The sequence below is a fragment of the Drosophila simulans genome, chromosome 3L (genome assembly GCF_016746395.2).
Source record: "Drosophila simulans strain w501 chromosome 3L, Prin_Dsim_3.1, whole genome shotgun sequence".
Classification (NCBI taxonomy): Eukaryota; Metazoa; Arthropoda; class Insecta; order Diptera; family Drosophilidae; genus Drosophila; species Drosophila simulans.
Genome location: NC_052522.2, coordinates 7,696,879 through 7,709,174, shown reverse-complemented (window position 1 = coordinate 7,709,174; position 12,296 = coordinate 7,696,879). Strand labels below are relative to the sequence as shown.

Genomic DNA, 12,296 nt, shown 5'->3' with positions numbered 1-12,296 from the left:
TATGGATACCTGGTGGGTCAGGTGGTTATCCGCACCAAAATGCACAGGGAATTAAATGGGAAACTATAAAATGAACAATACAAATGAAACATATGATGGAAGTTTTTAAATGTAATGTCTAGACTGCTCGCTGTAGCTTTAATTCATAACTTTATTTTCACAATTTACTTGTGCTCGGACTTAGTTGTAGGTGGAGTGTTTTTCTCAGTGTTGGCCAGGTGTAGAAGACTTGGGTCACAGCTGGCGGACTCATGTGTATGTGGAGACGCGAACCAGCTCACTTGAGAGCTTCTGGGCGTGCTCAACTATTTCACTGCTGTTTTCTTGGGCGTAGTACCTGGTACTCTATGCCGCAGCTCTAAGCCAAATGCCCCGCCCCCCTGGCCATTGGAGCACATGCTTTTTATTCAATTAACACGCCGAGAAGAGGCGAACTGAGAGACATGCATTAATTTAAGCCAACAACAGCAGCAACAAAACGAGCTGAGGCAGCTGCCAAAAAAAATTGACTTAATTTGTTGAGCAAACAAAGAGAGGATGAAAACATGATGGGCGGGGGGTGGTGCCACAAAGGGGTTAAGTGGATGGGGGTTTTGGGGAGGGCTAAAATCAAATAGCAATCGACATATTTCGTTAATTAGCTGTGCAAATAAGAAGAAACTTTTACTTTTCCTCTGGGCAAGCAATATAATAATGTAAATTGCCAAACCTTGATGTTCGGCATTTGAGGAGAGGAAAAAGTACGAGCACTAAATGGGAATAATTAGAATTTGTACTTAAATTAGAAAATTAAATTAAATAAAAATACTAAACTTGGTAAGAATCCTGGCTAAAATTGTGAGATACACAAACTGAATTACAGAAAATGTATCTAATGCCTTGAGCACACATCCGGACGGATTGACAAATGCCCGGACATCGACTAAGTGCCAAGTTCTGTGAAAGAGGCAGACTTCTGGCCAAAGTTCTGCTGCCCTCGGCTAAAGTATATCAAAATGTGAGATGCAAACGCATTCGGCAAGTGGCCACTGCATAAAAAAAAGGGAAGACTAAATCGCAAATTGAAAGAGCTGCAAAAAATGAAAGAAAATTTGCATAAGAGACTGTGAAACGGTTTGCATTTGATGAAAGTCGATTCATGGCTGGCCACAAGGGGCGGAAATGGGCGGTCGGGGTGTTGCAGTGTGTAAGTAGTGTGTGCCCCACTCAATTCATTGAAAGACAAAAACAAAAACAAAACCAAAAAAACAAAAAAAAAGGAAATACTGACAGACGGAAAACTGCAAACAAAAAACACTTAAAGTAGCAACGAGAACAGCGACAATGTAGGGCCCAGAATAAAAGGGGGTTGCGGAATAATAATAAAAAAAAAAACAAAAGGAAAACTGTGAAATGGAAATACCACCCTCAAGTTGGGTCCTTCGGCATCCTCCCACATTTCCATCAGTCTGCCCGTTGTCGCTTCATGGTTTGCTTCATTAAAATTTGGTTTTCATTTCAATTAAGTTGCGGTTTCGTTGGCCGGAAAATGGGAGGAAAATCAAAGCAATTGTTGGCTTTACGAGTAAAAAGATTGGAAAAAAATACCAGTGTTTGGCGGAAAGTGTTGAAATCGAAAAGTTCAGCCGATTCTCACTTGGCGTAGGAAATTGCGGTGGGAAAATGCTAAAATAGCAATAAGGAATTTTTACTCAGTGACCTGTAAATCACATAAGCTACGAATGAACTGAGCCAAATTGACGCTTTAAACTAATTTGCTGGCCAATTAATTTTTAGTTAGCTAATTCATTAAACGATTCCTCGTGGATTTATGGCCCAGCAAGCAAATATAAGTATTTCATGAAAAACAACAAGATGCCGCTGGCCAAATGGCAAGCCACCCACTCATAGTAAATACAATACACCTGCCCCAAGTTAACGAAAACAAAACTGAAAAATAAAAACTTTAAGGCGTCGAAACTGTCTGATGGATGTGGACGAATATGTTTTAGAATTTTCTGAAATTCCTGCCTTGGCTTGTGGGAAAATGGAATAGAAAATTCAATTTGGCCTTTGATCAAAGATGAAATTGCATTTAACGCGGGCTGGCAGAGGAAGTGGGGCAGATTTATTACTGTGAAATGTTGCATATGGCGAACAGGGCGTATGAGGTATGTGCATTCGTATAATCATCTGCCAAATGGCCACAAAATGCTAGCATGCGAAATGCGAAAATATGTTTGCCCACTTAATGAGCCAACAAAAGTGCTCAACTAAATTTCCCAGCAGCTAAATCAATAAAAAATGTTATTCGCATATATTTTCCTTTTTCTTTTAAATGGTTTCTCAATTGCCGCTGTTTTGTAGGCTGGTTTTGTTAATTACTTGGAAAAGTGTCAAAAATGCAGTGCAAGATATGAGTGCAGCAGTTTCGAAATGTTTAATTTTCAAATGCATATGAAGAAATTGTCTTGGCATCTGCGACAAGTGCATTTAATGTTTCAATTGATTGCTGTTTGCCTTAAACATTCTCCCATTTTCTTCTCACTTTTCTTCATGTTTTCATTTCAACATAGAAATGAACATGGTTTTCCTTAATTAAATCGAGTCACATTTCTACATAAGTATATGGTTGTAAGCTTAATGCTTTTAATTTAAAATTATACTGTTTTAAATAATAATATAATATTTTATAAAATTGTAATTATAACTAAAATGTTTTCCATTTTTATTTTCTTTATAGGTGAGTGAGCTTTCTAAATTACTTAAGTCCTTTCTATTGGCAATAAGATTGTGAGTACACTTATATGCAATTAAGATTTAAAATCTTAATCGTTTTTAAAAAAAACAAGGACCTTTAAACAATTTCCTAATCAACATCTTTTTCAATGCCGCTCCAATAAAAGCCGAAGCATTTCGTTTCCACTTTCAACTTTATATGCAAACCGACAGCTTAGTTAATTAACACTCGTCGGCAATTACAAAAAAAATAAAAAAATTGCTGAAACAGGAACAACAATAAAGAGCTCAATTAACGCCGCTCATGGGCTAAAATCGTGGGGCAGAGAGGGGTTAAGCGGCAAATGGTACGTACATGCAAACAACATTTTTACTAGTTCGAAGTAGTTTTCATGTGAACGACAATTTGAAAACCCGGTTGCATCATTTCTGACAACAAAGGGTTAATTTCCATTACGAGCTTATTGAGAGCGAAACGCAGGAAACTGTCATTGGAGTGAGTTTTTCCACAAAAAACGAAAATTCATTGGGCAAAGTATTGAAATGTATATTTAAATATGAAAATTGTATTTTTAGGTATTGGCCAGACTACGTTGAGTTTAGGAAACGCACGTGGAGAATGCCTTTGATTTTATTTTGGGTTTAAGCAATGTTTTACACATTTAGAACTGTCACAAGACAAAGTGTCTAGAAATTCTTGTCAGCACAAAAACTAAATGAAATGGAAACTAAATACGTGAATAAATATAAACGGGTGGGTGTATATGTAGCAAAAGTCTTGTTTTTAGTAAAATTATTACATTTTGAGAATTGAAGCAGCTGCTTTAATTTTTTCCACAGGCCACAATTCCAAATATTGTTCCAAATTCAATTTCATGTTTTGGTCATACAGCGCCATCTATCGCCGACAACGAACAATTGTCAACCATTGACATTTTCTGAATGAAAAAAAAAAACTATAAATAAATGAAGGCGAGCGCAACATTTTTTGGGCACAAAAAAGCAATTTGAATTCACGCTACCGAAAAAATGTTTTCACTCCAATTCTTTTAGCTTTGTGGTGACTTTTTTTGGGGTGGATGTTCTTAATGCCAACTATTCTGTTAGTTTTTATACTAATTGGTCTTATTAACGAATTCATCAGACAATAAATTATTAATTGCTTTTGAGGAATGTATTAAAAGTACTGTAATTTCGGTTATTTATGCAAATAAGGTTATATACGATTTGGGAGATGTTTTTGTTCCTTGACCAACTAAAATATTCTTTACTTTTATTACTTTATACAGATCGTATTATAAATATATAAATTAAAGAAATATTAGTTCAATTTTTATAGATCTAACGCTATAAAAGAGCTTTCAGCGACATTATTTTTAAATCATAATTGTACCTATCTGTCCCATTGTAAAGTAAAAGCTTAAGCGCCGCCTGGCGGCTGCTTTGGTGCAACTGAAACGGAAAGCTGACCGAAGCTTTCGCTCTCTTCGTTGCGCCAGAGAGAGCGCATACCGTTCGTGTTTTTGTGTTTTGCTGAAGGCAGTTTGTCTGGCAGCTTCCCCTGCCGCCCACCACCCACCGCCTAACCGTTTCCGCCCATCCACCCATCCGCCCCCTCAGCGGACTGCTCAAACATTGGAACTCATCAACGGGCAAAAGACCGTTGGCTGAAACACGTGCGCACAGTCTTCCTGCTAAGATTCCTTTGGATATCGCGCATACGATTAATTAGAATTTTTACCACCTTAGCCTACGACAACAATCGAAATCGAAATCAAATTTCCGTGTTTGCTGACGTCCTCATTGCTTGTTGTTTTGCTGCCTTAACCGCCCCCTTTTCGCCAGCGAGGTCACATGTTTCGCCAGGCGACGACGTCAGCTGCGTGTGCTATTTCTTCACTTCACTTCTTGGGCTACTCGAATTTCCAGTCCAAAGTGCTGGGTGATAAGGCCAAAAAAGGGGGGGAGGGGCAATCCCCACACTTGCCGATTAAATTAATTTCCGACTGCTGAACTTTAACTTCGCACCTGATTCCGTTGCTGAAAAGTGTCTGCTTGTTGATATGAAATTTATGTTTATTGTCTGGTCAGCGGCCAGGCAAACCAACCTGTTGGCCAAGTTTCTCACTGATAAGCCGCCCGCAATATAATTTTTATTTCCCGTTAACTTGTTCTATAAAACTTTCGTAGATATGGCGCGCATGTTTGGTATTAACATTTTTGGCCAATGAATGAAAGTTTAGAAAAAACTACGAAGATTGGATTATCGAGTATGGCGTGTTTGAGGCCTTGAATGAGTTCATATCTCTCGGGAGTCACAAAATATATACATAAAAAATGATAAAACAATCAAATTTTTTATTTAACAGATTCATCTATACTTAAGGGCATTGTTTCTTTTTAATTAATTTTAATTGGCCTTTTAATTACTCACATAGTTTTTAATTATACATATGAAGTACTGTTTGTTTTTAATTGTTGCTGAGCCAAAGTTCACGACACCGTGTATATTATATTTTAGGGAATTTCAGTCGCTGATTAATATTGATTTATGTCTAAGTTAGTTCGTCTAACTAACAATATATATATATATATTAAATGTAGCTGCACAATCTGGGTCAATTGGTTGCAGGCTCTTAATAACCCAGTCGTGCTATCGTAAAAACGTTTACACATTTCAGCATTTCTAAATAATTATTTAGCAAAATGTTAATTTACGACCTGCTGCAGCAAACACGTGTATAATGACTCCAACGTCGCCATGCCAGACTCGTAAACCCCGCTCGCCAGCGGATCCATTATAATACCTCTATATGGAACCAGAACCCAGACGGTTTCCATGCAAACACGCCAAATCGCAGTGTGTTTAATGAAGGTTTGATTTGCTGCCTGCTTTGTGTGTTAGTGGCTCAATTTGCGGCGACATTTGTTCAAAATAATGCATAAAAACTTGAGGGTTTCTTAAGTTATATATATCAATAAAAAAAAATATTTTTTTTTAAATTTTATTCTGAAAAAAAGCAAAAATTATTTTGTTTACTTTCTGATTGCTGCTCCGCTTCCGATATTTATTCTGCACAATTTGCTTTATTTGCAGTCTGTTTTTTGCCTCTCTACTTGTATTATTTGTTCTTCGGATGCAAAATAATGCCGTGCTAGTGTGTGTGACTCATTGATTCGATGTGTGTATGTGTGTGTGTGTGTGCGATGCTTTAAATTGCTATTTATAAACCAGCAAGAGCTGCGTCTTCGACTCAGTTGGGTTTTGCTTAGCAATTTCTGGCGCTCTCTGAGGGCTCATTCATCCGTCGTAGCGCCACGGCGTATCTATGTGAGTGCGCTGCACTGGTGTGTGTGTGTGTGTGAGGGTGTTTTTGATTGTGTGTGAGTGTGAGTGAGGCGGTAGCCCAATCACACAGATACACACACTGGCAAGGGGAGACCGCCGGTGCACGTGGTAGCGAAACGTGATAATACGAAATACAACAACTGACAACAAAACAAACAGAAAACCTGACAACGCCGCTGTCGCTGCCTCTGCTGTCGTCGCGGTCGACGTCGTTCTCTGCCCATGTCGACGTTGGCAGATTTTCCCGGATTGGTTCCCTATTCTCGGCTTCACTGGCATATAAGCCTGGCCAATAGCGAAGCTCTGCCGCACATCCTTCTGTTATTGGATCCCGAGGCCAACTTCGTTTTTTTCCATTTCCCGAAGCTTCAGATGACTTGTTGCTTTCGCGGTTCCAAAAATAGTCACTGGCTACACGGGGCGTATACTCGATATTCCCTGAATTGACCCGCCTGGGTAAAACAGGTGACTGAAGTTCGCTCCAGCACATGGTCCACATGGTTATGCCAATTGATGGGTTTTCAGGGTTGACTGGGTTTCAGAAATGCAAAAAAAAAGAGTTTTGTTTAACCGAAGAATAGCACAAGGCTAAAAAAGGGGGGTGGAAAAATTGACAGGATATTCGTGGAATTCTTTTGAATTGGTTTTACAAAAGATGGAACCTTACAAATTTAATAAGTCTTTATATGAGTGTGGGCTTCTTAATAACTGCCGTCCTAAATTTAATATTTAAATTTTAAAAATTTATTAAATAATTAAATAAATAAAGTAATTGCGATTCAATATCTTTGTAATTGTATCAGAAATGTGATTTTATATTTTAATCCAAATTAACTCTGATTCATAGTTATAAATTCTTCGATGATCACTGGGGTAGTAGAAGGTATTATACAAAACTTCTAAGAAAATTTGCCAGACCTATGCCAACAAGAACAATTATTATAATTATTTAAACTTGATTAAGCCCTCGAATAGTTTGAATACTTTTTGAAATTTCCAAGAAAAACGGCGACCTACGCCAATAGTTTAGCGCCTTCGATAGAATGCAGATTAAGTATACGCTCCGTTGCAGCTACTACGTCGTTTCATTGGGTTTTCGCCCAGAGTGTGAAGCACCCAGCTCCAGACCCGCACCACTCTGCCCCCACAAGATCTACTTACTGGGAATGACGCAGCGGTAATTAGTAGTTGGTGGCACAGAGGCAATCCCTTGGAGCACATTACGCATACGTCACGTGTTGCAGACGCACCAGTGCCGAATTAACCGAATATTGGCACGCCAATTGGCCAATCGGCCACGCACTCCAGCTGATGTGTATAGTCTAGTGGCCATAGGTACACCCGTTACACGGGGGACAGACATAGCGCTCTATTGCGAATCGACTGGAAACTTTTGAGTTGCATTCGTATCTCTATTTGTCACCCTAGCGGTACGTGTATCTGTGTCTGCCCATTTGTATCTTTGAGTGCGCTTGTCGTTCAACGTGCACTCTCTTTCTCTCTTTCGCTCTCTCTCAATTGATTTGCGGATGTGTGTGTGCCCGGTGTGTCCGCAACACGTGCTTAGAACTGTGCTAGACAGTGGGCTTTGGGTCATATTGAAATCCGCGTGACTTGGCCGCAGCAGCGCTGCCTCAGCGGGCGTCGCTGTCGCAGTCCCCCAAGTATATACAAATAAATATAGCTATGTCCAAGTTAATAGCAATCATTTAAGGGCAAAAAAAAAAAAAGGTTTTAAAAATATAAATTTTGTAACTAGAATATTATGAGTAATGTTAAAGTAACTAACATATAACTAAGTTGCTTAAAATAAAATTATTGATTTAAGAAAACAACATAAGTTAAGTCCTTAAAGAATTATAATTTATATTAGATATGATACTGCATCTACTACTAAGAACTGTACTAAAAAAAACCTGTGGCATTTGAATCGATTAATATAGTAGTAATACTAATAATTTTCCCCATGCTGTATGTAAAAATATTTGTTGTACATATACAAATATTTTGCGCTACCAACATTTGATAAAAAAAAGCCAGTAAAACAATTATCAAAGTAGGAGCGGGGGAACTGTTTTCGGACCTCCGCCCTTTACGTAAGCCGACTTACTTGCAGAAAATTGCAATTTTTAGCTGGCTGAGAGAGCGGTAGCGGCGACTGCGACGTCGACTGCAGCGGCGACTGCAGCGGCGGCGGCAGAGGAAAACCAGAGACGGACATTGAGACCGAGAAAATTACTCGGCCGGCATTCTGTCGCATCGCGTTCTCATGTGAAAATCGTCGCAGCTCGTTCCGTGTTTTCGCCACTCGAGCGGGAAAATCAAAAATATTTCCACGCTCAACAAAATAAATTAATTGAAATTGATTTTTCAAGCAACGGAAATAGTTCTAGAAGAACTATAAATCGAGGAAGTCAATTTTTGTTTTATCAAATTTCAAGTGCAATCCATTGTGAAATCAATCTAAAGTGTGTGTGTGTGTGTCTTTCGAATAATTACTATTATTAAAAAGGAAATAAATACGCAGAAAGAGAGAGAGATCGAACGAGGCAGAGTGAAAGAGAGAGAAACAAATAGCGAGAGATCCGGAGATCTCTCGAGAATCTTTAAACAACAGCGCTAAAGTTACGGATCTAATTTCAAACAGTTTAATTTATTTTTAATTTTTCTACAAAACAACAAACTCCAGAAAGAAAAATACGAACCAGCTAAACTCAAAGCAAAAAACGATCTCATATCCAAGCAGCAACAAATTCTGAGAATAAGAAAAGGTATTCACCAAAAGGCTGAGAGGAATAAGAGTTATTCATCAAAGAAAAGGATAATTCAATTGATTTGGCAAATAATAATTTATTTGTTTTGATTTATATATAGAAAATATTCCAAATTTACGTTGAAATAATGTTTTAAATAACATTTGAAGCCTTTGACTCGGTTGATTTGATATACAGTTTAATTGGCAAGTAATTATTAGTTTGTCTCGTTTTAAAATAAATGACCGTGAATGTTTTGATTGCAAAAATTCCATAAAGAACACGGAAAGCCTTTGTACCTATTGATTCCACTTTAAGATTTCTATAGCGTCACAAAAATCTTATTATACAAAATTGATTGAACTAAAAGAAAGCGCAAACTATACAACTATACAATGCCTTTTCTTATTCCTTATCATCATGATCATCAATAAAAACTAATGGAAAACTAAATAAAAATCATACAAAAATAGACGAAAACAAAGTGCATTCCCTGACCACACGAAAACAAGCGCATTCATTATCAGTTGCTATCAAATCGCTTCCCCATACTCAATACTCACTATTAAAACTGAAAAACTGAATCACTCACAACATTTTTAACCCACTATCACCTGTTCATTAGCAACAACGAATTGGCTATCAATTGACTGGCAAATAAAAAGCAGCAACATACCAAAGTGCTCAACACTAATCTGGGTTTTTCAAAAACAAAAGCACATTATTTTCAGATAACACAGACAAGCGTTTATGCTAAAAACAAAAAAACTAAAGTGAACCCAAGTGTAAAGACAATGCGCACAACTTTCGGCCGTGGCCCAAAGTTTATACTGCTGACCAGCAAATTCAACCACGTTCAGCACAAGGAGGTGATCACCTAGGATCACCTAAGATCATCAGAAAACAGTGATTAGTCGTAACCAGTGAGGGATTAACCCAGTGAATACCGAACCCAGTTGTTGAACCAGTGATCGATCATGTCGTCGGATACGAACTCGTGTACTAGTTTCTTTGCCCAGGAGCACGCAAATGCCACACTGTCGCAGTATTTCCAGCAGCTCAACTCGCAAGTTGCTGCTGCAGCGGCGGGCAATAGCGGTGGCAACAGCAGCAGCAACAACAACAACAACAACAGCAGCGGCAACAACAGCAGCAGCGGCAACAGCGACAGCGGCAATGATGGCAGCATGACAGGATCCTCGGGAACCATGGACAACCATCGCAGCAGTGTTAGCAGCAATGATTCGGGCAAGAGTAGCGCCACAGGAGGCGGTGGGGCAGGAGGGGCAGGAGCCACCAGCAACAATGGCGTGAATGCCTGGGCCTTGCAGCAGCAGCAACAAACCGCCGCCCTGCACCACCAGCAACAGCAGCAGCAGCAGCAGCATCAACAGCAGCAACACCAACAGCACCTACAGCAACACCATCAAGCGCACCATCAGCATGTCCTGCAGCAGCAACAGCAGCAGCAACAGCAGCACTCCCAGCATCAGCATCAGCAGCAACATCACGGCCACCCACTGCATCCGCATCATACACACCAGCAGCAGCAACAACAGCAGCAGCCGCCGCAACACCACCAGCAGCAGCAACAGCAGCACGCACAGCAGCAGCAGCAGCATCATGCCGCCCAGCTGGCCCATACACTCTCCTCGGCCGCCGTTGCTGCTGCAGCCGGGAATACCGGTGGCAACACCAACCCCCACTCCATTTTCGGCACCGGCAACTTCCACTACAAGACGAACAACTCGTGGACGCTGCCCACGCTGACGTACCAGAGGATTTACCAGGAGAATCCCCACTACCAGCGCAACTCCTTCATGGATCCGCAGAGCAATGCCGCGGCAGCTGCAGCAGCTGCTGCTGCCAGTTGCAATGCTGCCGCTGTTGCGGCAGCCGCTGCAGTTGCAAGTGGCAACCAGGGATCGAATGGGAATGCCAGTGGCAATGGTAATGCTGTTGTGGCGCCAACTGGTAATGGAAACGGTGGAAATCCCGGCCAGAATAGCAACAACAATAACGGCAACAACAGTGGCAATAGCAACAATAACAGCAACAACAATGTGTCCTCCGTGCAACATGTGGCAAATGCCGTCGCAGCGGCTGTGATCGCCAACGAGCATCACAACCATTTGAACAGCTTGAAAGCGCGATTTCAGCCATCCAGCTCAGGTGAGGTGAAAAAGTTGAGGAAAAACGGGGGGGAAATGGTTGGAAAATATATATTGGAAATATAGTAATGACCTTAAATGGTTTGTTAACTATAGAAAAATAGAAAAGTACTACTTAACAGACGTACTTTGCATTCGTATATATATGAACAAATATATATCTCTCTACCGCTTAGATACTTCGACTTTTCTTGGTTGTCTTAAACATTAGTTGTAAATAGTTGTCTGAATAACTAATTGGTTTTGAGAACACAAAAAGTACACTTAAGGGGGGAGAAACCGAAAACAACTGATAAAGTGTATGACTAGTTCGGAGGATTTCCATTCCCTATTCGACCAGGCTGCATTAGATATATACTCATACATATGTATGTCTAGTAACCCAGTGCGATATGTCTGTAGAACGTCTATCTGCATCCCGGCCACTGGGACTGATATCATCCGACGTCAGCGGCCGAGAACTTTGCGCATTGCGAGCTTGTAAAGCGCAAAAGTCAAGAAAGCTTGCCGCGCACACGTGAGCTCAGCTGGACTATATAGTATAGTTTATATACATATAGTAATATAGCCCGTATATACTATACTCGCTGACGTCGCCGACGGTTCGAATTGAATAGGAAATGGAATTCGAAATGTAGATACATTTGCCAATGTATCTTTGCATCGAGGAATCTCCAAGTAAATTGGCTTGCTGCCTACCACAAGGGCTACTTCATTATTTTCACCAATTTCCTTCGTGTTACAGATAACAATTTATTTTATTTATTTTTCGACCTACGCCAAATTGCGTTGCCAGTGAATTAACTAAATTTAGTTGGTATATAGCGCAGTATTGTTAAGTGGCTGTTTACAAAAACACCTATATCTTATCAGTTGATGAACCTCTTAGTAGCTGGCCCATAGGAATTCTCATTATGCATGGCAATTAGAACTGGAAAATTACTTTATATGCCGTTAAATTTTCCATTTAATAATCATGAAACCGATCCACATGCCTGGCATTTAGTTGGCTGGCCTAAAAGGGTTTCAATTCAACCAGTTTTATGTGTTTTTTTGGCACATCCTTTCACCTTTTTTGATCTACTTTGTCAATGCATTTGGCACAAATCCTTTCAAAAATCGCGGCTTAGCTGCCACCAATTTTCATGGGTTTTTCCGTTTCCCTTTTTTTTTTTAAACTGACCTCAGTTGGTCAACGTTGAGGAAATACATTTGGTTTGATTAGATTTCGGAATTAGGCTGATGAGATTTTTATGACTGACGATATGGAAATGCATATGGCAAATGAGATGTGTGGGTGCTCTA

The 12,296-nt window shown here is 39.9% G+C and overlaps 1 protein-coding gene across 10 annotated transcripts in view; it reads left to right on the top strand.

Annotated features, from left to right (window-relative positions):
• Nucleotides 1–12,296, top strand: part of LOC6737181 (hepatic leukemia factor) — a 54,207-nt gene that overhangs the window by 25,124 nt on the left and 16,787 nt on the right. Inside the window, exon 1 of one of the 10 annotated variants that reach the window (XM_039294047.2) lies at nucleotides 8,986–10,992. The exons of 6 other annotated variants lie outside the window; for them this stretch is intronic. In XM_039294047.2, the coding sequence (XP_039149981.1) occupies nucleotides 9,798–10,992 (1,195 nt within the window). In that variant the 5' untranslated portion in view covers nucleotides 8,986–9,797. Of the gene's footprint in view, nucleotides 1–8,985; nucleotides 10,993–12,296 lie in introns of those variants that run through there. 3 more of the 10 variants (XM_039294045.2, XM_016169995.3, XM_016170000.3) reach the window with 3 other exon arrangements.